This window comes from Monomorium pharaonis, chromosome 4, assembly GCF_013373865.1.
Source record: "Monomorium pharaonis isolate MP-MQ-018 chromosome 4, ASM1337386v2, whole genome shotgun sequence".
NCBI lineage: Eukaryota > Metazoa > Arthropoda > Insecta > Hymenoptera > Formicidae > Monomorium > Monomorium pharaonis.
This window is the reverse complement of record NC_050470.1, coordinates 8,953,809-8,980,824: the sequence shown is the minus strand read 5'-3', so window position 1 is coordinate 8,980,824 and position 27,016 is coordinate 8,953,809. Positions and strand designations below refer to the sequence as shown.

The 27,016-nt window shown below is 39.2% G+C and overlaps 2 protein-coding genes across 5 annotated transcripts; both read right to left on the bottom strand.

The window, feature by feature from the left end:
• Positions 1–1,059: 1,059 nt before the first annotated feature.
• On the bottom strand, positions 1,060–22,151 carry LOC105830811. 4 transcript variants are annotated; one of them, XM_012670410.3, is made up of 11 exons: positions 21,910–22,151; positions 5,931–6,175; positions 5,503–5,831; positions 5,088–5,333; positions 4,184–4,487; positions 3,192–3,693; positions 2,935–3,093; positions 2,624–2,799; positions 2,220–2,426; positions 2,113–2,136; positions 1,060–1,817 (listed from the first exon to the last, which is right to left on the bottom strand). In XM_012670410.3, exons 2-11 carry the CDS (start codon positions 6,043–6,045, stop codon positions 1,738–1,740), a joined length of 2,142 nt encoding a protein of 713 aa, XP_012525864.1. In that variant the 5' UTR covers positions 6,046–6,175; positions 21,910–22,151; the 3' UTR covers positions 1,060–1,737. The 4 variants fall into 4 exon arrangements, with proteins under 4 accessions (XP_012525864.1, XP_012525865.1, XP_012525866.1 ...); XM_012670411.3 differs by having other exon boundaries at positions 5,094–5,333; XM_012670412.3 differs by lacking the exon at positions 2,113–2,136.
• A 3,397-nt stretch (positions 22,152–25,548) lies between these two features.
• Positions 25,549–26,595, bottom strand: LOC118645221. The gene is made up of 3 exons (XM_036285870.1): positions 26,388–26,595; positions 26,033–26,108; positions 25,549–25,945 (listed from the first exon to the last, which is right to left on the bottom strand). Exons 2-3 carry the CDS (start codon positions 26,076–26,078, stop codon positions 25,650–25,652), a joined length of 342 nt encoding a protein of 113 aa, XP_036141763.1. The 5' UTR covers positions 26,079–26,108; positions 26,388–26,595; the 3' UTR covers positions 25,549–25,649.
• Between the last annotated feature and the right edge of the window lie 421 nt (positions 26,596–27,016).

Genomic DNA, 27,016 nt, shown 5'->3' with positions numbered 1-27,016 from the left:
CGTACATTTCTATATCCTTCTGTTTAGGGCACCTCTACCGGCGGGGTAGGTGCGGGAGGGGGACTGAGCTCTCCTTGCACTCCCGCGTGTGCGCGCGCGTGTGTGTGTGTGTGGCCACGGTTACGGTGTAGAAATGTATGGTGTACATTATTTTATGTCCATTATTTGCAACGTGTCCATCTGCACTGTGTTCAATTGTACTGTGTCCAAATGAAGGCCACTCTCACAGAATCATCAAATGTCCTCTAAAATGTTTGGAATAATGTATAAACATTATATATGTACATACGATAAAGATATTCATAGAATATATGATGGGATATATTTAGAATATTTGAGAAATATTGCTACGAATAAACCGTCGTGTGCAAGGGCATCATGATCATGCGTGAAACGGAACGCAGCCTGTGTCATGTCGTACCCAAGTAGCAAACTGATGTCAAATATGGTCTCAAAGACGTTTGTAACGTCAAGAAGGCGTCATTAAAATGATATTTGACGTTACCTTGCTACTTCGGTACATACAACATGCGAGTTAGGTGCTGATCGAGTGCTGGTTGTCTGCTTGTTTTATAGAGCTCGTAGAAGAGATCGACCGTGTTTGCAAAATAAGTGATTTAAAGCTCAGGGATTCTTTATACATCGTAATATTTATTAAGTTCGCAGCAAGGTTCGGCTTCTTTCCATTAATATGTATATTAATATCCTATATATATATAACTTATACGATATGCATACCTACATGCACACAAAAAAGTGGAATTTAAGAAGAGACATTTGATGATATTCTATGATTCCTATGATATTCTATAAATATTCTGGGAAGGATACGAATATCTATGGAATATATTTTTTGAATAATGGGAATATTTTGAGAATATTAAGGGAATATCTAAGATTTGCTGGGAAATCTTTTGCGACTATTAAATTATATTTTATTCTATTTTAATATATTTTCTTTTAAAGGGTATATAAATACTTAAACTTGAAATTCTGTTCAGCATTGCCTAAATAAACTTAAATAATAAACGGTGTGGCGTGTTTCCTGTAAAACAACAATTATTTCTCCAACATTTTTATTTCATTTCTTTTGTATACATATATATCAACTCACAGAAACGTAACATTTGTCTAATCAAATAGACATCTTACTTTTAATGATATTTATTCAATTTATATTACATGTGTAAACGCATGTAAGTCTTGCTGTAATAATTTCGCCAAAGAAAATTGTCCATTTTTTAATTATATATATCTCGAGTATCTCTCAAGTTTTATAAACACAGCGATCGTAAAATAAATAAATTTAAATAAAAATTAAAGAATATTTTAGACATTTGTAGCTTTTCATTTGGACGTTTTGTACATAAAGATTTTTCCACGTCTCTTTTTTATTACTGCAACGTAGTACGTGAAAAATTCGCATTATGTTGCTGTCATTGGTACTTATTTTTTATGGTTACAAATATAAAAACTGATGATGTAGCTCGTAGAACGCATTTGAGCAAGTAGTGATCCTTGTGATAATGGTTCATTTAAATAATAACGTCAAGAAACAGAAACAGTAATGTCGAGCTTAAATTAACAAATTGATGATAGATGTGATGCAACGAAAATATATGAGAGCACACATTGTCAGCATTTTATTCACTGATGACAATTGATGATATACGTTGCATTATGGAATCATTGTTGTAGTGTTGGTTCCTAGAACTCTTCGTTCGTACAGATAACTTCTCAGTATCGAAATTGACCTTTTCTGCCCATTCCATTATGGTACACTCTCAGCGGCGTGTAATTTCCATTTCCATTCATCGCTACATTTGCAAAATCGTAAAAAAAATTATGAAAACGATGAAAATTATAAATATTATATTTCGCGCGCGTTCGGAAATAACACAGTTCACCATGATGCATGCAGAAAAGGGAAGAATCTTGAGGAAATATGCAGAACTGATCTTTTTGGATTGTGATAGAAATTTCAGTTTATCATGAAAACCAGAAAATCCAGTTCTGAAGATTTCCGCATAAACATTCTTAGATAATACACGTAAATTACACATGTTCCGAAAAACCTGAAATAGAAAATCTTGAGCGTGTTCGATCACTTACTCAGTTCGTAATCTCTTATGGCAGCTTGCAAAATCATAATTAAAAAGTTATTAGAGGATCAATTTGCAAGCATTTTATTAGTGCATGCGCATATTAAAGTTGCTTACCTTGCACGATTGTTGGGGGTTGACGAGGACCCTGGATGGTATGTGCATGACATCTTGGCTTCAATAAACCATGATACAATACGAAATACAGGCCGGCAACGATAGCCGCCGCTACCGCCATGCAACGATACACAAATCTCAACGATTGTACGATGTCTTCATCGCCGAAATTGATATAAGCACCGATGACGGCTCCGAGACACCGGCCTGTACACGTTGGATGGAGAAATCAATAATACAGTTCTACTTGCCTATATAGGCTGTGTTCCAAAATTCACTGCCAGTACCGAAAATCTATAGTATACGTAACGTAAACTATAAATTTTTAGTACTGGCAATGAATTTTGGAGCGCAGCCAGATGGTTATAACATATAGTTATAACGTTAACTGCATGGAAACATACCAACGCAAAAGTGAGCTATCACAGGCAGCGCTTGGGCAGTCACGGTCAAATGACGCGGTACCAAATGTCTCAAATAGAGAATGGCAGTAACCCACATTATTCCTAAAGTGAATACTTCTAAAGCTTCCGAGATTAGGGACCACCAAGGCTCAGATACGAAACTCAATCCGGTGAACCTGGTTAAATTTGTCAATTTATATCAAAATATTTTAATATTTTTTTTAATGAAAGAAAATGATTTATGAAAATTTACATACAATCTTTTTTTAATTAGACTGACAGTTGTTATTAGACTAAATAAACTTACCTACCTGAGTATGTACACCGTGAAGGCAGTGATGAGAAGGTTACTGTGTCCACAGTAATCTACAAGATGTTCCGACTTCCAGAGGAACAGAAACGCAGGTATTGCTCCAACGGTCATAGCGACACCGATGGAAAGTTCATCGCCTCCTAGTCTTAGAAGATGCCTGTGTCAAAGAAAAGAAACTTTTAATATCGGATTGCGAATGCGTCATGCGATTAACAAACAATTATCTTTCAAGAGACTATCTTAATGAACTCTTACAAAGGTAGGTAGCTGTCCATTGCGCTCCAAAAGGTTCCCATGACTAGCAGGACGAAGACCAAGGCAGCGGTCTCGCTGCCGTATCTCTTGACAGCGCTCATCGGTAACGCCAGCATACCACTTCTCGTGTGCCACCACCATTCTGGCGGACTGAGTGGCATGCCGTTCGCCGACAGAGCGATAACAGCCGCGAGGATCATTAATGCGGCGTGCAAGACGAGCGGTAACCAGTAAGCCGGTCCGATGTCGCACGTCAGGGTGCTCAGGTAGCCGCTCAGTGGTCCTAGCAGGGCAAAACCAAGGGAGCCGAAAGCCAACTGGCGTCCTACATCGCCGCGGCCGCACGACGTCTCCCTGGTCGCAATCACCACCGCCGCGTCGATCAGGGCAACGGCGGTTGTCGGAAAGATATCCGCGACCGAGCGTACAAACAGGTACATCCAGAACGCCGCTTCCGTCCAATCTCCGGTACGTTGGCATTGGCTTTCCGCCAGCACGCCACCTAAAACACCGACATTATCATAATATTATCGCATAAAGGAAGATATTTCTCCGCTGTCAGCATGGATAAAAGCGAGTAGAGCGAATGAAAGCGATATACAGGTCTTTAAATCTTTCTACACTGTTATCTCAGCAACTGCTGCAGCACAAGCCGCTTATCAGCCGTAAAAATGTTAGATTTTATTATTAAAGTTATTACAATGATTTTGGAAATATTTTCGAATATTACGTTCTTAACAATTTAAACCTTAATTATAATTGAAAGATTCTACAAAGAATTTCTAAAAAAAATTTAAGATTTACGATTTTTTAAAATGTTATATTCCAGATTTAATTTTTAATTTTAGCTGAAAGATTTCACAAGAAATTTCTAAGAAATTAAAATTTAAGATTAAAAATTCTTTTTTCTAAGATTTCTTAGAAATTTCCAAGAAACTTTTAATTTCTAAATTTCTAAGTTACTTCGTGTTTAATTCTATATAGATCATTACCCGGGAGAGTGTATGGATCAACCAGGTCGCATTCTATGGAGCAACTTTTATTAAACTTAGCCATCTGATCTTCCAGCTTGGGTGGAATACGACAGGCGAAATACTCGAACACAGGATACGCGCACCATTCATTCTCGTTTTCAGGATTCAATGCCTGTCCGAGGCTACCGTTCACCGGTAGCGTGCCGGAGTACTCCGTGTAAACGTGACAGACGATATTATTGTCCTCGTCCTTGTAGCACAGATGTGGCGGTTCATTCTCGATGACGTAACGACGAACTTTTTTCGTCTCGTCACGATTCTCCTGCGGGGATAACTTATGTAATTATTGTACATACGTATCTCGTTATGATCTACCGCTTGTCTACACATATTAAACTTCTAGTTATTATAAAGACATTTATCTGAAACTACTAATAAACAAGATTATAATTGCAACCTATTATATTCTGATTTGTTTAATACTAATCAGCACAAATTTAAATAATGTAAATTAATAGTAGGATTTGCTCGATTGATTGTTCGCTTTTGCTGCGAGTTTTTCAATTTTGTTGAATGTATATATGTAATATTTGTAATTAAATGTTATTTATAATGGACTTTTATTTTATTAATCCCAGGTAGACACCTATTATGAGTCTGTGGAACCCGAGAGATTTTCAAAACTCTGTCATTTTTTATATTAAATTTTTATTAAACAATGTTATTAAACATTGTTATTAAACAATGAAGTTCTCGGATCTCACGGATCCATAGATGTCTACGTTAGGTATCCAAAATACAGGTGTCTAGATTAATTTATAATATTTATATGATAATTAAATTTATTTTTATACAGCAATAATTTATTAGTAAATATTTATTATTTGTAAACTAATAATTAAAATGTATACCGCTGTTTTACCTGTACCTGCGCATAAAGCTGACTGTTCAACGGTATGACGGTGGTCTCGCCACTACCATCGAAGAGGTCAGCCTCGACGTCGACGTTGCTACGGAACGTCGTTGTGCGTGTGATCAGCTGCCACCGTCGCAAGCTGGTCGGATAGCAGGCATAGTTGCAGTTTTCCAGCAGCATGGCACCCACACCGCTATCGTAATCGGTCCAGCGATGACAACCGAAACGGTTCTGGCATCTCTCTTGTCGCACCTGATAAAAGTTCATATTGATTCAATTAGAACAGCGCAATATTTGAACAGAACTTAAGTAATACTCTATCGATTCTATTATCTACGCATAATTAGGATTCACGGTTCAGCTGTCCTTTGCGTTCAGCCCTCAATCTTTGTTTTTTTTTTTTTTTCTTCATCTCACGCACCATCGCGCCGCGTCGATCGCAGTTGAACTTGAGTTGCGGGCTCTTGCCGGCCGGTAACGCGCGGTCCACCGTGGGCACCAGCATCAGCAGCGAGTAGAAGAGCGCCGAGAAGATACAGGCGACAGCGATCATCACGCGGAGGTAGCGACCGGTCGACGATTTGTCATTGTTGCTCTGGCAGCCGGCGAGCTTGTCGGCGATCGGTCCCGCTATTAGCGGCCCCAGTATCGCTATCGCCGGCGAGACCATCGACACGAACCTGATGTTCTCGATGCTCAGTCCCGCCTTCATCATGTGCAGCGGAAGAAATGGGAAGAGACAGCCGATACCTATGAAGAAAGAGAGAAAAGCGATCACAGAGGTTGCGACATCAGGGATTATCGCTTGAGCTGAAGCGAAGGTGTCTAAATACACCGATCGACGCTCACCTCCGAAAAAGATGAACAAAAGACACTTGAGCGATAGCAGATTGGTGTTGATAAGCTTCTTCTTCGGCAAGTCCTTGTCCATGTCCATCTTCTCCGTTGACGCCGTCATGGCCATCGTGAACGAGCGGTCGGTTTCTCGTACAAGGGGACGATCGTGAACGTGCCCGCAGCCCGGGTCGATCGGGACGACCTGGTGTCGTCTACTACGCTGACCGGTCACCTATCTCCATCGCGGTGCGTCCATCCTGCGGATGCGCTCAAGATTACGTCAAAGTAACAATTACGGACAATAGAGCTATTAATAAATGTTTATGAACAAACACGATGGGGCGAAGAGCGACACGTGCTAGTTTAACACAGTTTAAAGCAGTGTTTCGATAGTCAATTATTATACTATTAAAAAATCTCGTTTCTCTACGAAAAATACTGTAAAAATAATATAAAAAAAATTAATAAAGCTGTCAGAGATGTAAAATCGAATTTATTCTATCGCTGTAATTGAGATATACAGTTGATCGTCGCAAATTAATTGCTCATCCAACACGTTGATCGGGGCTTTGTCACGGCACCTCGGCCGACCGAGAAAGGTCGTCATGCGAATCGGCCGCGTATAATCGGACAGGAAGACCATCGCACCTGCACACACGTGCGGGACATCAAAGGCAATCCGCATGTGATATATCGACGCCACGTGGTTCGTAACGCAATGACAATGAAACTATTATACCATATTTACATCTCGGTTTGTTGTCACCGTGGCGAAAGAGTTTCGGAAGCGAAATGTGCAACGTACGCTTTGATTTCCTGATGTTAAGATGTACGCAACTTGTAAAAAAAATCTTTCTCTTGTTTACATAAAATCCTGATAGATCATTGAGAAAAATGGTGGTCAATAAAAAATTCCTCCTATAAGTATATATAAACGTATATAATTATGTACGAAATACGTTCATATATGTTATAATTTATAGTTTTTTTGTAAAATTTATGTTTGGTATAAAAAAAATAATTATACTGAAAAAAAAACAAAAATTAATTAAATTACAAATTAAATATAATAAACTAATTAAATAATTTTCGCATTGTTTCGTTTACAAGAAGTATGAAAAAATGAAAAAAAATTTATAAATGTATAATCATATATTCCTTGAATCATAAATATATGATTATACATTGGCTATTTTTCCTCATTTCTTTTTTGTAAAACAAATAAATACAAAAATTAATTAGTCTTTTGTCTTTTTAATATAACTTTTTTTACAAAAAAACTAGTATAAACATATATATATTTCATTATATATATAATTATATATTATGTATTATGTATATTATGTATATTTATATTTTTCTATAAAATTTTTTTATCAGAATTTGATTATATAAATAAAACATATGATTAATTGCATTTTGATGACTCAAGTAGAATTTCTGGTTATAATATGCCTCGAAATTTTATAATTAGAACATTTGATAGATTTTACTATAATCTGGTATAAGATTCTTACAAGATTTTCGATTCGTCCAAGTATGTTTTAAGACAAACATGGTTTTAAATTCACTAGATTTCCAACTAATACGATATTTCCCAAAGTGTACAAGTAAAACATGCCTGATTTAAGTAAACATCTAGATAAAAATTTGATTATGATGAAAATCATAAAATTGGTGAAGCATCCGTTAAAATGCATTCCTTCGTCCTTGGACGAGAATTCGCGCTTATTATTAGGTATCATATTGGAAGAACCTTCCTTTCAATTAATAAGAGGTGTAATTCAGTCGACGACGAGAAAGACAGTAGGTCGGCAATTAATATTCTACGGCACGCGATGTGTTCTTTTCTGGCAGCCTTCGCGATGATAACTTCGTAAAACGTACGGCATCTAATTGAAAATATACAACGTAATACTGAAATTCAGTATTTTACATCCAAAGGGAAAAAGAATTCGAGAATAGGGGGGCATTCGCTTCCGTCGTGAAACGTCGTTTCACACCAACGCAACGCGCGGTACGTGACGTTTATCCATGAATGAACGCGTACAGGTATGTACATCTTACGCGCTCTCAAGAATTTATGCCAAGGCAAACGCGCTCGTACGATTACGTGGATGCGCTCCTGAAGTATATTTCCATATCAATCTTCCGATCCAGATGCAACTGAATTCGGGGCATTCAAGGCGCATGCAGCTCTCGGTGCTTCGGCTCTGTACGAGTATATATGCATACTTGCTGTAACGATCGATTTTCACCGAGCGCGCGCTGCGCCGATGATGCACTAATTATATTATAACTGCTCTGTTTATCCGGTCGCGACCGTGTCACTTTCATTGAAAATCGCTTCTTACGAAGCCTAACGTCGTTTTTTGAAATTTTCATTTAACCGATAGATCTCTGCCATATCCATAAAGCGAGTAACGGTTGAGTCACGAGTCAGAAAGAAAGAATTGCAGCGATCTTCCATTTCTCGGATGGGAATTTTCCAAATGCCTGTGAATTAAAAATTCCTCTTCCGGAGAACTGGCATTGTCTTTCTGGGTGTTGCGAAATCGTCTTCGTTTCTCAGTTCTGTATTCGTCGTTGAATTTTTCTTTCGCATCTGAAATATTTTCTCTACGAGATTTTCTCACATTATTTCTCATTCAGCGTTACTCCCATTCAATGACTATGTTGCGAGAGGAGCTGCGGAGGAAAAAGAGAGCAAAAGAGCGGCCGTAATTTATCTTCGTGTACCCCCTTGTCTTTCCGGATTGATTACGTCGCCGTCGTAATTGTAGTTGTTACGTGTAAGCGACAAACTCGGTTACGTATATAGCTTACGGCCAAGCTATCTCACCGTTCTTTCAGCGCGCATTTCTCCTCCTACGCTAACTCACAATTAAATGCCCGCCTCCTCTTCATTCGGTCGATCGGCACCATCCGCCCCGCGAAATTTCGCACGGTCGGCAACCGCGGAAGCGAAGTAACATCGGACGAATTTTCGGAGGAACAAATTCCTCGGACTTCTCATCGGCGAAAATCTTACATCGAATTTCGTAAGATGGGATTAAGTATCTTATAAGTAGGCTCGAATCTCTTTATAGTATTATTACTATTATTATTTTGAACTATTATTTATTATGATTATATTATCTAAAAAATTTTGTCAATTTAATCTAAAGCAAACGTGTTAAAAAGGACCACAGGTAATATGTAAGAAATTAACACAAAAGTTCAATATTTGGGTGTTAGAAAGTTAACGTTTAAAAGAAATAGTTATTAATGAAATTAAAATATTAAGTTGATATAATCTATGTATTAATAATCTTGATAAGAACCAAACAATAATAACATAAGAAATATGTTCATTTAACACATGATAACTGTTGTAAAGAGAAGAATAACACAATTTATCTGTTTATTTTGACATATAAAATATGTTATCAACAATTTATTTATTTACATATAAATTGTTATATTTATTCTTAAAAACAGTTAATATTAATTTAACATACAAAAATCTAAGTAATATAAATAACGATATTTTATTTTAAATTATAATAATTCAGAACTGTGTTATAAATTAAATACAAAACCTTTTACACAGAAAAATTTTGACACAAACATAAAATATTTTTTACTGTGTTATTAGTTTACTTTATATCATTTTAATTAATATATATATTTTTTTCAATAATATTTTAGTGTATTTTATTGTATCTGAATATTATTGTTTTACCATTATTATTAATACTATTATTGCTTTGAAAAATAAAAGTAGTATTTTCAAATAAAACCAACTCAAATTTAGGGAGAAAATAAATTCAAATCTTCTATAGTTATCAATATATATTGAATTCTCTGAATACACGGAAAAATAATTTTGCTAAAGTATTAAAAAATTTAATTAACTACAAATAATTTTGTAGTTAATTAAATTTTTTAATACTTTAGCAAAATTATTTTTCCGTAGCTAAAAATAATTTTGTTAAACTATTAAAACAATCGAGGAGGACGATCAAACTAGTTGCTGGAATGTCCAAACTTTTTGCATTTCTCATACTCTAACATAATTATTTTATTTTTATTAATACTCCTACATAATTATTTTAACGGTTTAATAAAATTAGTTTCGGATTTCAGACCTAAATTTTTAGATACTTCAACAAAACTATTCTTTACTTCGCGTAGCATGTTAAACTTAATCTCATCTCTAATCGAATTAGCGGAATATTTAATCTCGAAAGCGTTATATATCTTTTGACCTTTCACACATATGACAAAAAATAAAATAAAAAATATTGATTGAAACTTGGATATCTATTTATTCATTTCTTTTACTTTTCTTTGACTTGAATAATAATGATTGATTGATTGATTTTGAATACTGTATGCTACGAAGCAATTCGTTTACTCGTCTGCGCAATTGCGCATGAATGTGTCTTGATGTGCAAGCGGCAGCATTTTTTTCTCGCTTAATTCCGCAAGTTATGAGCACAATTGATTGCAATTGCGACATTAATTGCGCTCTTATCTAGGGAATCAGTTCGTCGGTCTTGGAATGATTGCGAAACGGGCTCTGAAAACGGACGGTGCGTGTGCCATGGAAAGCCGGCATTCCTAACTGGGTTAACGACAGGTTACGGAAGCCACGGATGGTTTTGCCCGTTTTAAAAGAAGCGAGCCTGCCGCGGCCGCCCCTCATAAACGTGATTCCGACACGAAAATCCTGTTTCTACAAACAACGGCGCGTTATAAAAGGGAAATCTAAATTCTAATGTCATGTGCGAGACACGCATTAAACTTCCTTCCTAGAAGTTCGCCGGACGTATGTTTATCAACATACGGTCTACCGGTATATCGATTACTTGATCTCTAATCTCATCAACTGGTAGCACAACAAGCTCCGTTCACTTCAATGCCGGGGCGATTTTAATCATCGGCGCAATTTACGAGGCAATTTGCTACCGAGAAAGAAATCGCATGCATAAGGATTTCCAGACATTTTCCATATGCACTAGATGACTGCCGGCTATAAATAAGCGCGTATGAATGATTGGGCGGAGTTCATAGAATCTAACTTTATATTCAACTGTACTGCGTTAGAGGGAAATCATCAATTCTGCATCGAGAGTAATAATAAAGTACGTCCGATATCTTTTTCCATTTAATCTAGGAATCTTTTACGCAACATTCTGAACTGTTGTAAAAAAATTCTTATAAGAAATAAACCTTGAATGTGACTGTATTTTTCAAATTTTTTGTTTAAATGAATATTTCTAATGTGCAAATAAATTAATATTTCAACTTTATTAAGTCGATCGAAGAGAGACACATTTATTTGGACGTCGATGTTGATATTGAATTCGATATTCGTATGCGATACACGTCGGTCTCGCGCCATATAGTAAGGTGTCCCTCTTTCTTTACAGAATCTAGATGTCCTCGGCAAGACTGCCACGTTACGTCACTGAAAACAGGTCTCTCTCCGCGAGATTACGTCAATATTTCAAAAAGTTCGAACCGTCGCGAGTCGCCGAGTATTCGTTGGACATCTGAGATCACCAGTGCGCGATTTCGAAGCGGCCTCATCTAAAAATAATTCTTACGCGTCCCACGCATTACGCGTCTTAAAAAGTCAACGGTGCGCCTCGTCAGCCGTAATAAAAATACTGTTTGTTTCCTGGAAACGCATGGCGAAACGCGCGACGCATGAGCGATCGTGAAAATTCTATATCGTTCTCGTATCCCCCGCAGAGCCGAGCGAATTTTCCGCCGGATTGTTCCTTATTCGCGGTTTAATGACGCGAGGCATTTCAGTATCTTTAGTATCCCGGCTAGTTCTATATTTATTAAAGTGCATTTACGTTGGCGGGATGTCGATAACGATGAGAGCCGACAATTGTGCGTCTCGTTTTGCGGTTCGGACGTGGATGGATGTAATTTCGACGAACGGATCCTCGAGGCTGCATCAACCGTCCAAACCGAGAAGTACTTTTCTCCGATGGGAAGCGAAAGATTCATCCCTCCTTCCCCTTGCCCTCTGGAGCGAAGAGGAGAAGTCGCCTCCTTCTTACAGCGGGCCATTATCTAAGCTTACACGAGGGTTTGGACAATAGATATTCACGCGTTCCTTCTCATTTTCTTGATTCCGGTAATGGAACGGTCTTATTCCGCGGTAAAAAAAAAATTATCAAAGTTAAAGACAAATATAAGTTAAAAAAGATAAATTGAAGTGTTTTACGCTGACTGGTCGAGCAAAATCATTTTAATTATTTTACAAAAGCTATATAAACTTTTCAATCTTGGGTTTAAATCATCTTCAGTCAGCGTGTCAATTAAGATAAAATTTTTTTAAGAACAAAATTCTTGTTAATGTATTATCGTAATTATTGTTTCGAACCATTATTATGGTGTCCTATATCGTCACAGCTCTACCATCTAGTATCACTTCTTGGTATTCGCAACTATCTTGATTCTCGGTTTACATATACAGTTCGCACAATCTTTCTAAAACACTTTCGTACAAGAACCCTATTTTATACACTGAGAAAAAAGTAGTTAATTTGACAAAATTTTTCAATTTAATTAAATTTCTTTATTTCAAATATTTATATATTTTAATTATAATATAAATACTTAAATTAAAGTTCAAGTATTTTATGTATTTAAGTTGAATACCTGAATTGAAGAAATTTAATCAAGTTGAAAATTTCAGTCGAATAAACAACCTTTTTTTCTCAGTGTTTTTTCAGATTACCAAAGTACTGTACAATCGTTGTTAGAGCAAATCAACCTTTCTTTATCATCAACAATTTAACAGATGACTGGGAACGCTTTGACGATGACAAGAGAAAAAAGCGGGAAATAATCGTAGAACGCAATTTGATCTTCTTGGCGTGGACAAGGACGAAAGTTTTCTCCTCGATAGCGAGCCCTCGTCGACCTGGGAACCCTCCGAAGCCCGAGAAAGCGGCAATTACACCTTTTCCAAAAGCATACGACTTGCTCGCGTGTGCATACTTCGATTATCTAAATATAGCCTGTTTTGTTACGGTTCTATGGTTCAACTGCGCGCACGTGCTACGCGATTAAATGAGGCGTGAGAAATCGACGCGTAACCTGCATTGTTGCTCAGGTAACACCTCAAAAGAATGCGGCAAGTATTTTATAATAATACGTAACGTGCACTGCGAGCCTCAATCTTGCCTCTTCTCCCTCGCTTTCCCTCGCGACAAGTGAAATCGAAACTCCACAAGCTAATTGAACTTTGTTGTCTCTATTTAGATCAATATAGATTAACTTCAATCTCTCGGTTTAACTTCTTGTCCCCTCCTAGAATTAAAAAAAAAAGATAAAGAATAAGTCGAGCTTAAAGTTAATCTGCCAATCGATATAAGCCAACTGTAGAGAATATAGACTTGAAGGGTAAACCAGTGACTAATCCTCCCAATTCGGGCGGCAGGTACTAGCGTCGCCCCCGCGCGTGGGATCGATTGTAACGTTGACCTTTATGCAAGAGATAAGACCCATGTTCTCTCGAGGCGATTTCCGCCGTTGTTTCCTGCCCATCGCCGTCGGCTCATCGTGAATTTATTTACTGTTCGCATCGCATGACAAACGTCATCCCGCGTCCGCGTGGCCATTACCCTTATTACGCGTTCGGAACGCGCCGTGTCATCGTACGCGGGTGTGTGTGTATGTGTGTGCGCGTGTGTGCATGCGGCCTCTCACCATTCCCGCGAATTAATCTAACGTACGAAATTGGGTTAATGAAATCGTGGAGAGAGAGTGAGAGAGAGAGAGAGAGAGAGACTAAAACTGACGGCGTGAGTTCATTCGATTGACGATCGCCCTCTTTCTATGTTTCTCGTAAAATCGCTCGAATTCCCGCGCGGCACCAGGATAATCACGTGCCGACACTTTTTCACTCTTTTTTAAAAATCTTCGGTAATTTTAAAAGCCTCCACCTCGGCGATAATGGACGTGACACTATCGGGCGGACGCGGAAGACAGAGCGGTGGCTTTTCTCTCTCTTTCTTTCCTTCTTCGCGAGTCGATAATGGAAAACTCGCATTAGCGACCGGCCGTATTTGCGACGTACGTTTGTGCGTATGTATGTGCGTGTGTGTTTGCATTGGGATGTACACAGGAAACGCGTCACAGTGTAACGGAAACTTACGGAAAAAACGGAGGAGGTGGATCCCTTTCGCTCGCGCGGAATGAGATGAAAGGCCGCGGTCCCCGATATCCGTCATTGACGTAAACGGAATTAATAACTTTGCGACTGACGTTTAAAGCCAGGAAAATCGGGAAATTCACGTAAGTTATAGTGACGGGTCAAGATTTTCGCTCGAACCATCCATTACGGATGTCACTCGCACGTTCTTGGAAAAAAAAACCAAGGTTGCATCTTCACAGTCCTCCAGATCAGCCGTGTCGTAACGTTGGCAACCGGAATACAGGAATGCCTGTCGTGAATTTCAAAAGCTCGCGTCTATACCAGGCGATAACGTTGGGTCGACCCTTCTTTTCGATCAAATCGCCGATTAAAAATAAAATAAAAAAACATTCGCCTTTAAACTCTCACGAAAGAAGAAACGCGATAAGTATCGTCGTAAACTACATTAAAGTCTCCTAAATAAATCCCGTGATTTTACGCACCGTGTACACAAAACGTAAAGTTTTCAGTCGCCGCGCGAAAACGTCAAGGTAGAGCAAACAATTATATTAGGAACTGTGTTCGATATCGTTGAAAGAGGGAAAATGCTATCTTAATATCTCAGGGAAATAAAATAAAGCAAAAAAAAAGAGACGGCGAGAGACAGAGTATTTGCGAGCTGTATACATCGAGATTATACAGATCTCTCGCATGTAAATAGACAGTTTACATAGACTGTAGATACATACATACATACATACGTATGGCGACTATTTTTACCCGGGCGTGAATATCGTCACGCTGATTTACGCAGTTGCCAGCATAGACGTAGGAGCATTGTCCCAAAACTGAAGACCTGTACCCGTCGAAGTACCTGTACGCAGAATGTACCGGCGATTGCAATGGAAGGGGAAGAGTGAGAGACAGATAAGTTGGGCGTCACGTTCCGTTCTTTTTCGAGATTACAGCGACTAATCAGACGCTTCGTCTCTTTACTAGAAAGAGATAAACGTGATCCCCCCAACTAAATCTGCCTCTCACTCTGCACGCCTTGCTTTCCCTTCCACTGCGATCGCCGGTCCGTTCAACATGTCGATGCCTGCACCCCTATCACCATCACCTCTACCACCATTACTATTGCTACTACTACTACTACTACTACTACTATGAATCAGTGATTCAATTGAGAAGCAGCCGTGTGAGACACGTGGGGACATGCCGGGACAGATTTTGCGATCGATGAGAATTACTCGTTCAGGCCGTTGCAACGACGAGCAACTAATTCCGCCCCATCGAGCCTCCCTTTCACTCTCTCCCTCTTGTCCCGGTGCCTTTAGGCTGCACCCCTCGCCATGATGCTCCGGATGGCATCGCAGCAAGGGGAACTCGATCGCTTTCCCCAGAACACCTCTATAGAAATGGTAAATACGATGCGTCGAATAATAGTCTGATTTTGTGGCGTAATTCCGCTGGCGACGACGCGCAGTTTCGAACCTGTCGAGAAATATCAGCGAACACTGAGCCACGAAATAAAAAAGGAATGTCATTAATTAATTTAATTATAGTCTTAACGATCGATGCAATATAAAATATGTTGCGATAGAACGCGGCTGGCAAGGTTGCTCCTATCAGGTTCAACCGTCGCTTCGGTGATCGACCAGGGGCAGGAAAAAAAAGTTTTGCGAAGAGGAAATTATCTTACAGTCAGAACACTTTCGTCGGCGACGACGTTTCGTTTCGCGATTATTCATAGCAAATGCGAAACAACTAGCAAAATGCGCGGCTGCAGCTGATTCGGAAACATTCGATCGACACGCTTTACGTTTCTCTTCCATAAATCCGCACGCGATGGGCGTTGCGTTCGAAAGTTTCGATTCGCGAATGATGAAGGGGGAGAGTCCCGCGGAATAATCGCGGTACACGTAAGATCGCTATAGAGATGTACTAGGCGGTACTTTTCCGATAACCGATCTTGCGCTCGTTCTGTCAAGTTTCCTGGCACAATGGCGGTGCTATCGCAGGACGAGACCGCCGCCGTCGCCGTCTCTCGGCACCGATATTACGATCCTCAGTACACAAAGACATCCTCCGGAAACTCGTGTGTGGAAGCGTGGATCGATCCAGTTAGCAATTCAAACATGTTTGGTATGCATCAGAGGCTCGACTCTCTATCTCGTCGGCGAAAAAAAAATTTATGTCGCGCGGATGAAAAAGATGCGCAAGATGCGCGATAAGAAACTTGCGGTGGATAAAATATCAAAGATAAAATATCCCGTCCACGTGAAACCGCGGACTCCATCACACATTTTAATGACTGACGAGTTCAAATGTATACATATTTTAAATACGTATTGAGAAAGGAATTAATTTAATTCTAATTTGCCGTCAGCTCAATCTCAATTATCGTTCGCGATACTTCATTGCTGTAAGATATCGTTGATTCAAATGTAATCTATAAATAATAATAGATACTCAATTTTGCCCCGTCAGTCCGTTTTTCAGCTTGATCGCATACAACCCGGTGTCAATAACGCATGGTCGATGCCGCGCGCTGTTTATTTTCACGGAGGTAAAGCGTACAGGATGCCCGAGACGTGTATTTGCCGCGGATAACGGAACCGCGGCGATGTCGGAGCACAGGCAAGAGAAGAGCGAAAAGAGAAACGGAGAAAGAAGGAGGGAAGAGGGAGACGCGAGCGACGCCGGGAGTGACCGATAGAAAGATGGTAGGTACCTGAAGGAAACGAAGAACTTGTATAGCAAGACTTCGCAATGTCCGTTTGCGATTCTACATCGATAAGGGGAAATGTGACTTCAATGCTCATATTAAATATTGATCAAGATAACACCAAAGAGTCCATTTAAACTTCTATTCCGGTTCGGGAATGAAGTAAACCCATTACTTGTAAATCTCTCCATTTCAGACATGATTTTACACTTAGAGATGTGTGTATGTTACATTTCAAAGTATTACTGAAAATGAAAAGAAAAAAAAGATTATCGATTTTTCTCTTCTGATACATTTGAATGTATCCTGTAAAATTTAAACGCAATTCTCTTGTTAGTTAAAAAATAATTTATCTCTTTGTTTACTTTTCATTTTTACATAAAATCGCATTTTACAGTATTTATCTGCAAACTTCATGAGGCATTACGAATTAAAGCAAATTCATGCAAAAGTTTATTAAAATTTACTTATTCATTTAAAAGTTATTTATTCAAAACTGTAGCAAAGTAAAAAGTTATTTTCACTGCATGACCCATTAGTCAAAGTTTTCATTGTTTCTTCAACTCTGCAACTGGTTTCAGATGAGGATCCAGACTTTTGTCGTTGATTAAAAAAAAAAAAAGAATAAATCCAAGCCCGCAATTTTTTAATTTCGATAACATTTAACTTAGGCATTGTAGAGCCCAAACATCCTTAAATATAAACTTTGCTGATAATTCATCCGCAACAATATTTCTGATCATTACTATACGTTCCGACAGATTCCGCGTCTCTAACTGGGTTTCCTTCGAACACGTTCGACGATTGGATTTCCGTGTTGGGCAATTATTTGAGAAGACTTTTACCGCTACCGTACGTGCGCAAATACTTTTCGAAAAGTGGTCACTTTTAAGTCACGGTGAGTGCGTTCACCGAGCAACCGGCTACTACCTAGGCGAGCACTACGGTCGCCGAGGCGAACGCTCGCGTTACGCGCGGTGTGACACGAGCATTACACACTCTTGTGCCCGCTGTGGCACAATGGCAGGGCCATACGCGCACGCCGGTGGTGTGTTAGACCGGGAAGATCTCGCGCCTCTGATAAGGAGGAGAGGCGGCACATAATAGAAGTCCTACGAACAACTGGCTCGCAATACTACTGCTGCTGCTGCTCCTGTTACGGCGTCGCCGATCTGACACCTGAATCGGCCGATGCGAGCCACGCACGCGAGCGTCACGCAATCGGGCTACGCGCCGTTTTACGCTTCTCGTCGTAAGAGTTGCGCAAGTGTTTCCGATTGAAGCAGGCGAGAGCGTGGAAGCTATACAACGTATAGACGCGATCGATTACCGTAAAAAGAAAAAAAAAGAGAGAGAGAGAACAGTTCTCCGACGACGAGTGCATCGCATTGCTTCCTCGACTATCTTTGAGGAAAAATATGTTAATGATCCTCTCTGAATGTCCCGCGGACTTGTTTTCGTCGATGGAACCTGCTCGCCGATCGATACAAACCCTTGTCATCATTTCTCGACCGTAATCCATCTCTTATATGTCGCGAAATCTTCCAGCGTCGAGTATATTGTCGGGGCAAATTGGATTCTAATGTCATCCGTTTTCATATTATCAGGTCTCTGCACGGCATTTTATTTCAACGGCTACACTAATGCGTTTTTTGTCATTACGTACGAGTATAGATTTCTTTCTTAAGAATCAATTACGCGACGGAAATTTGTAATAAATAATATTTTTATTGTTTGCAAGAATTGCCCGGGGTTTTCGTGTAATGATAAAAATCCGTTCGCCAGTTGAACGCGGAAGTGATTAACGCACCGTCTCACGTATGCAACGATGCATCACGATGGGTCACAAGTGACAGATAAAATGGAGAGAGACGAGCGAGGGGGATAAAAAAATTGCTGGATAATCACGGTGGGATCGTGGTATTAGCAAGGCTTTTCGCGGTTACGAGGCTTTTCAGTGAGCTCGCACAAACAAGGCCGCCTCTTCGCAACGGCGGAGATTGATAAACGATTCAAACGAGCGAGAAACATTATACCGTAATCCTCCGCGAGGCCCAGATTCAATCTGAACAAGCTCTTCACGACGCTTCGATTAATATCCAAGGACTCGGTTTGCTGGAACGAACTGACGCGACGTTAAAATTAAGCGCGTCGATATCCCTGGTGGGGACTAGCGATCGCATGCAGCTTTAATATCTTCATTCTATGAGTGTTGATTAGACGAACGCGCGAGTGTTATTCAGCCTTTCGAGAACACGATCCCTCGGCGTCGAAATCAACCGAGAGAGGAAGAAAACATTTCGTACACAAACAGCACTCAAACGTTCTAAAAACATATTAAAAATGTTATATGTAGTGAACGTTCCGTGCATATTTAAAACATTGAGATCAGAGCTTTAAACGTCTTTAGAACATTTTAAGGAACTTTAAGATCATTACGAGTTACAGAATAGAACTATTATTCAATTTGCTACATCCATCTTTTTTAAAATTTTTTAAATTATTGAAGTAGCTCCAATTTTAGTCTGTCTAGTTCGTACAACACATAAATCGCGAATCCGGTCGTTTAACAATCAGAAAATTTTAAAAATATGTGTCGTACAACACATTTTTTAAATTTTCTGATTGTTAAACGACCATATTAATAAAACAAGCGATTAGAGAAACTCATGTCATCATTGTTTCAATCTCAAGAATGTGCAATAAAAATGAGGGATTCTATTTAAAAAATGTCAGATAATCTTAATTCAAGATTCAATGCGGCGAATCTTAGACCAGTATTCAGAATGCGCTTTTATTGATGTAATATAAATACACATATTTAGCATGTAATTCGTTAATGAGTTAGTTTTTTTTTACTAATCAGCAATAACAAAGTGTTAGCGAATTTTGATATAAAATCAAACTTACACGTAAGTACTGCAAAAGAAAAAAATAACGAAAAATTAACTTATAATGAATTATGTAGCGAAAATAACCCTAAATTTTGTTGTAGTTTTAGAAAAATATTTTTTAAATAATTAAATACATTTTTATTTATTACAGTTTTATTAGTAAATATAGTTAAAACATTTAATGCTACTTTTTCATTAAATTTGCAAATAAATATTATAAAACACAATTTTATATAAGAAATTTAAGAATAACTGAAAACTGAAATAATTTTTACACCAATAAAAGAATTATTCCACAGGTACACATAAACGTAATGATAACAATTTTTACACAGCTACACATAAACGTAATGATAACAAAATTTATGAAAATTTTAAATATTTGGAAATACTTTGAAATATGATACCAAAGGCTAATCTACAATGTGTTTTTTGCTGTTTTTCTGTTTGCTCTTTGCTTATTATTTTTTTGCCTCTGCACAAAATGTTTCATATGTTATTAATGTTAATCATGTTTTATCGAAATTGGCGAGAGAGAAGGAACACACTTCAAAAGAGACATGTGACAAGAAATATGATGTGTCGGTAAAATAGTGCGATAAGGCAAAATGTGATAAACGAAAAGCAAGAAGCAGGAAACAAAAAAGTATATTGTAAGCTATATATAATACTAATACTAGTACTCAGAAATGTCAGGTGATTGAATAGTTCGGACAGTTCAAATCTCAAGATCAAACGTCAAATAGTTCGAATCTTTCGAACTAAAGGTATGTTCGAATTGTTTGAGAATTCACTTTGAATCTCAAATTTCGAAATAATTACAACTCGACTCTGAATTTTCTAAGTCAAAGAGAATAAATTTAAATTTTCCGTTCAAACCCGTATGTTCGAATCTCTCGTCTAAACCCTAATTAACACATCTTCGACGAGGGAAGGCGAAATAAACTGTTACCCACGATCGAGAAGTTAATTAACACGGCAGAGATTCCGGAAACCACGGACGAATGGACGGACGGACGGACGGACGGACGGGTCGAAAACTGGCCGTGAGGATGCGGGTCCGTTAAAGAGCTGACAAGAGATTGGCTCAGGCTTCGAAAAGCGGGTCAGCCGCACGGAATGAATGAACGAGGGAGAGAATGCGCGAGAAAATGAATCGACGACGTTTGGTCGCTACGCCTGCACCACCGGGAGGGGGGGGGGGGAGGAGGTTGCTTCGATCGGGGCTGCCCGTCCAACCCCCGAGAGCATCCGCCGTTGGTCCCCGGAAAACTAAGTTGCGAGAGGGATTTCATCGGCGGGTACGTTGACCCTACGAAATTCCGATTTTCCCCAACGGCGAATTGATTCCCCGGCGCCCGCGGCAGAACTTTCCATCGCGAAACTCCACTCGGTATAGCGCGCGAGTCCGCGGTTTTTTTTCCCCTTTTTACAGAAGTGCCGATTCATTAAATTTCGCGAGGATCAACGTCGGCCGACTTAACGAATTCCTCGCGGAGGCGCGTCGCGAATTTGGAATTTTGCCAAAGCACGCCTCGCACGTGGTTATACGTAGGGTTACACGTATCTCTCGGATCGCGCGGATTGTTTATGTTTATCATTGTGACTTCGACGAAAAAGATTCGGAGGAAGATCGATCGAGCGGGATTAGGCGCTAGCTCGGCTTTAGCGCGAGCGACCGGGCCCTTCGGATCGGTCACACACTAGTTAAGCGATTAGGATTGGTCATACTGCTCCCATTCTCCATTTCTCTCTCGTACTCATGAAGCCGTAAATGGAGAAGAGGAAGATCAGTTAATCGCGCGGGTGTTGAGCGCTAACCCACATCGCGTTCTTTCAGGTCAGTTACACCGATATCGCTGGAGACCACACCACCTCGTTCTCTCATCAAACCCACGTACGTGGATTCTCCCTCATCCCTTTCCCTCGAGTCGAACGAGGACTACCGCGAGACTACTGCATGGGCTCGTGCCTACGTACTGATCGTCGTCACACCGGCGGAAAGTAAAGTGAACGAAGTCGGGTGTGTAACGGTAACCCACATCGCGCCAGTGCAACCAACCCTCTCTCCGGGTCAAAGGTAGCGCAGCAACCCCGGGGGAGGCAGCCGCGCATCGCATATCGTATTCGCGCATCGGGTCGCGTAGCGCCCGCGTCGCATCCCCTCGGCGACGAAGGAGCAAGAGGGAGACGCGCAATTAGATGATTTACACGATTACTTACGGATCCCGGAAGCGATGGCCTCTGCGTACGGGAAGTACAAGGGTGCCGTGTGGCCGACACTCTCCTGAGAAGGGGGAGGGGGGCCGGGGGAGGGAGCCGGGAGAAGAGGACGATATACACGGGCGAGCGCGAGATCACGAGACCGTAGCACTGGACGCGTACGCGTGCACCGTGGCGCGCATGCCGCAGACCGATGTTACCAGCGCAAAGTCCGGCGAGCGACTGTTGCGTCGCCGCGCGTCCCAGCGATTCGCCACCCCGTGCCGCTCGACGCAGCGCGCGCGGCGCTCGCCCGTCAATGCGCGCGAGTAGGTGGTTCCGTACGTACGTATAACACATACGTACTTACGTATGTGTGTTACGTCGTCTTCCCCGCGCGCACCTTTGCCCCCACAGCCTCATCCGCGAAACACAGTCTGCTCCGAGGTTGCTCCGCGCTGTTGCATACCTCCGTGTATCAACCCCTGTTCCTTCCCCCCCCCTCCCCTCCCCGCGGTCCTCCTCCTCCTCTTCTTCTTCTTCTCCCTTCTCCCCCTATCACCGGCTTTTCCTCCTCCCACGGCTCTTCTCAATTATGCGCATCTTTCTTGATTTATGACGTATGACCGGGCGCCTTGGAGCGCGCGGTCCAGTCGCCGTCGGCCGTCGTGATTTACGGAGGTGCTCTGAGATGCGACTTGGAATTAACCAATTTCGTTAACGTCGATTAATCAAACGTTCAGTCCTTAAGGACATGGCTATTTCGCGCCCAATTGATTTTTTTCCACGGTAGTTTCTCGATATTTCAAAAAGGCAATTTAATCAAACGATCTCTTATTTTTTTGTCCGAATGAAGTATGCGGACATTTGTTTTAAAAACTTGTATGTTCATAAATTTTTAGGAATTTTTTGAATAACTTTAAATGGGTAAAAATCGATTGGACTCGATAATGAGGATTCGTAGAGTTAATTAAGGTGTAGTTTTTCACGTTGAATTGTAAAAATTAATTGCTTATTGACATTTATTATCTATTAATAGCCGCATTAATCTACTTCTAAAAAGAGCATAAAATCGATAGTCGAAATTTATATAGATAAGTATCATTGTAATTTATTTTTAAAAAATAAAAAGGAAAAAGGAAAAAACTAAGTAGCGCGTCTGCGACGTTTAATTAAAATATATTTATTGTTTATATATTTATATTAACGTAATTTATACATATATATTATAATAAGGTAATAAAACATAACAATAATACTTATAATAATATATTTATTATTAATTAGAATATAACGTGAAACTTGCTGCAATGTTGTAATTATTAATTTTGTTTCTCTTTTAAATAATGACGTTAGTATATTCAGGTATGACTGTTTATATAACGTTCATATAGTCCCAATTATTAAATTCTATATTAAAGCCTGACATACTCTTAATTGTTATATAAATAATGCATTTGCAAATTTGTTACATAAAATGAACCAGTGGATATAGTGACATAAATGTCACAAAACATTTGTAATACAAAATATTGTCGATTGGGGAGTTACGACGCTAATAGAATTGTTGGATTTTAATATATATTTATATATGAATAACGTATTTAAATGTCCGCGACATTTAATTTTATTCAAAGGACATTAACAATCTGAAGTAGCAAACAGCAATTCAAAGCTAGATGACAATAGTCAACACCATCTTGAATATATACATAGATCAATATAAATTATATACTCGCTTAACTCATCATACATAGCCTCAATATCAAAATAATTCTATACAAGAATAAATATTGCTGGCAGAAAGAACGGCAAATGCGAAAAGTTGCGATTCACCCCGTCGCCGATTGTGCCTCACGGGCGAAAAGTATCGCGTGTTTGCACTTCGGACCGTTGATCAATCTTCACTACACTACCAAGTCTCGCGGGTATTAACCGGCGTATATCTATTAACCTGTCCCTTAATCTCCTCCCTTCCTCATCTACCTTCTCCTTCCTCGTCCCGCTCTCTATAATACTATCGATCATAAATTACAATTACGACGTAACGACCGAGATTGTCGGTGGTGAGAAAGCGCAAGGCGCGTGCAGCAGCTCTCGCCATCGGTCTCCCGACGTTGCGCGGAAAAAAAAGGCTCGTTATTTTTATACCGTCGATCGGGTTTTCCCTGCCGTGTGGAGACCAGTGGAGACGACGGCGGGGTCGGGGTAACCGGGGACAAGATGAGAGGCGGGGGGAGAGCGCTCGTTAACCCTTTCGGCATACTTGCGTTGATATCGGCGGGAACCTGATACGTGCGAGCGTTCGCGGTCACGAAGAAGATCAACTGAATCGTCTAGTTTGCGCGACGCCAAATTACTTCGGCTCCCCAATGGGAATCTTCCATTCTCTCGCGTGTTTTCACGAGAAACATTGTCCCCTCTTCCTTCTTCTCCTCCTCTCCTCCTACTCTCTTTGAAATTGTCGAAATGAGTGTCTGAAATAACGTCTCGTAAATGTAGGTATACCTACATCTGGAATGTATAAATGATAAATATAGATCGAGGTCCAGTAGAGTTAGTCGAAGTTTAGATCTAGAAGCTTTTAATTATATAAGTTTGAAAAAAAAAATTGCGGAATTAGATATAGATAAATTAGACCGAGTTGGTTTTCTAATAATACAACATATTAACTTTCATCTCTTAGTTAACCGCTTCCTGTCTTTTTTTTACGTCTAAGAAATTAGAAAATTGAAGTGAAGTTAAACCAACATTAAAGTTAATTTACATTAGTAGATATGAACATTAATTGGGGAAGCGGAAGTCCTTGTAAAAGCTCGCCTGGGAATCAATAAGAAGCTGTGCACACTAGTCATTATACAAATTCAAATCTGTCAGTGTAATAACGAAGATTTTCAGGTGACACAAATATTTCGTTTTTCCGGTTCAGCTTTTGCAAGAAAAAAATCAAACTTGAGAAATTTTTTTACAAAAAAAAAGACAATAAGGAGAAAGCAGGTTGACGAATCACTGTCATCTTTTTCTGGATTTAAAGGGACACAGAATCTATCAAAAAGCTTTTCTGCAAAGTAGAAAAGGGCGAAAAGAGGGAGGGAATTTCTGATATACAGAGAAATATAGGGCTAATACAGAGGAAAGCGCTTTTGGCCAATGACGTAGTGTGTCGTGTTCGGACGGTTCAGCGGCATTTCGACCCGGCTCGGCCGACCAATGACGGCGTGGCATGTGCGCGCGGAGACGAGGCGCGCCGACGAGAGCCGAGAGAAACCGGAACGGCGCGCCGTGCTGCGAGCTGCGAGTGCTGCGACTCTCTTCACGACGACGGCCGCCGCCACAGATTATAAAGTAAATAGATAATCAACTCCCATAGTTTGATCTGGAACAGTGTTTCGAACGCCACCTGGGCGAATATACATAGACGAACTAATATTCAATATGGCCGACCTCTAATATAGTATATATATATATTTATTAATATTTCTTAGATAAATTTAATACCGTAGTATTTATTTAGTTAGTAATATTTATTTGGAATATTTTAATTTTGGTGTATTAAAACATTACAAATAAATAATTAATTACTAACAAAATAAATACTTCGAGTATTAAATTTATACTTATATTAAATACTAAGGAATAATACAAATAAAAAGACAAAACTATTCTATATAATATTTTTATTTTTAAAAACATGCTTAGAAACATGTATTGACAGAACTTAAGAACAAATAACGTGCTATTAAAGCTATAAAATATAATATTTATATTTTTAATATTTTTTTATATCGACTTTGCTTCTTTTTATAAAGTTCAATTGCTTGTGTCAATATCATATTTGTTACATACCGCATGTTGGATAATAATTTAATAGCATATGGCCAAAAATCATGATGTTTGCTATTTTCAGTTACTGCAACACGTAAAGGAGTTTCTGGACGCAAAGTGTGTGCGTTAATGGAATCAAAAACTTCGTTAAAAAAATCTAAAACTATTGCTGTATCATATCCTGCTTTGTTTGGTATTTGTAGCGGACCAATTTGTGAGTCGATAAATCCTCCTGCAAAGATAAATAAAGTACATATTAATATATTATGCAATTCAATAATAAATTAACAAAAGTAATAATTATCACTTATTCAATTACCTTTAATTTTGCTGTTGTATTTTGCTGTTGTACAATACAAATCCATTCAACTATGATTAAAATTGAAAACTGCAAACTAAAAATAAAAGAATCTTAAAAATTATGTCTTTATTATCTTTAGGCACACGTGCACAAATAATTATTGTGTTTTTATAATCTGACAGACATTGCAAAAAATTGTACTTATAAAATTAGCACAAATTCTGTTTACAAAAATATATGCAAAACATTTTATTATAATATAAAATTGATATGTAAAATATAAAACTATACTACTAAAACTAACATAACCTCTATTATCGATTACCTCTATTATCTGTGATATTTTTATTTTTATATTTTATATGCAACTTACCTTATCAGACAATATTGTTGATATTCTTTATACACGTTCCACACGCACTTTATACCAATTTCTTTTTTTCTATTGTAAATTAAAAATCTTCACAAGAGATATCCGTAATATATATCACGTTCTGATCACAAATCTAAGTTCTGACCGTTAAAGTGATATAAGCGCCACCTGGCCGAATATACCAGAATGAACTAACGCGGCCTGAAATTTCATATAGGAGTTGACCGTGCATGGCCGCCGCAGCTGTGATGCGATTTCAAGCCCGGGCACGCTCACGCACACATCGCACTCCCCCTATCCGTGAGGCACGCGCGCTCGGCTGCGATCGGCGTGAGCCGTCGCGCACTCGGCTACGTTCGCGGCTGAGTTTGTCCCTTTCTCCTCTGCCTCTTCCCCCATCTAACGTTTTCTGACTTCGAGCTCCGAGGCGATCGCCGGCGTCTAATGCTTTTTCAGAATATGTTTATCGCGCGGGCGCCGCCGGCTCTCGCGATTATTTTATGATCGGCGCATAATTGTAAAAATAAATATGTACAATTTAATCAATATTTTTTTGTTATTCCATGTAAATTAAATTTACAAATAAAATGTTAAATATATCTTATGGTTAATTAAATTAATTATTTAAT

Excerpts from the sequence above, each read along its gene's own strand:
- LOC105830811 (XM_012670410.3), bottom strand. The coding sequence starts at position 6,045 with ATGGCCATGACGGCGTCAACGGAGAAGATGGACATGGACAAGGACTTG. Across the intron at positions 3,094-3,191 it reads ATGGACAGCTACCTACCTTT|GCATCTTCTAAGACTAGGAG; the intron begins GTAAGAGTTCAT and ends TCTTTGACACAG. Across the intron at positions 2,800-2,934 it reads TTCACGGTGTACATACTCAG|GTTCACCGGATTGAGTTTCG; the intron begins GTAGGTAAGTTT and ends AAATTTAACCAG.
- LOC118645221 (XM_036285870.1), bottom strand. The coding sequence starts at position 26,078 with ATGGATTTGTATTGTACAACAGCAAAATACAACAGCAAAATTAAAG. Across the intron at positions 25,946-26,032 it reads ATACAACAGCAAAATTAAAG|GAGGATTTATCGACTCACAA; the intron begins GTAATTGAATAA and ends TTATCTTTGCAG.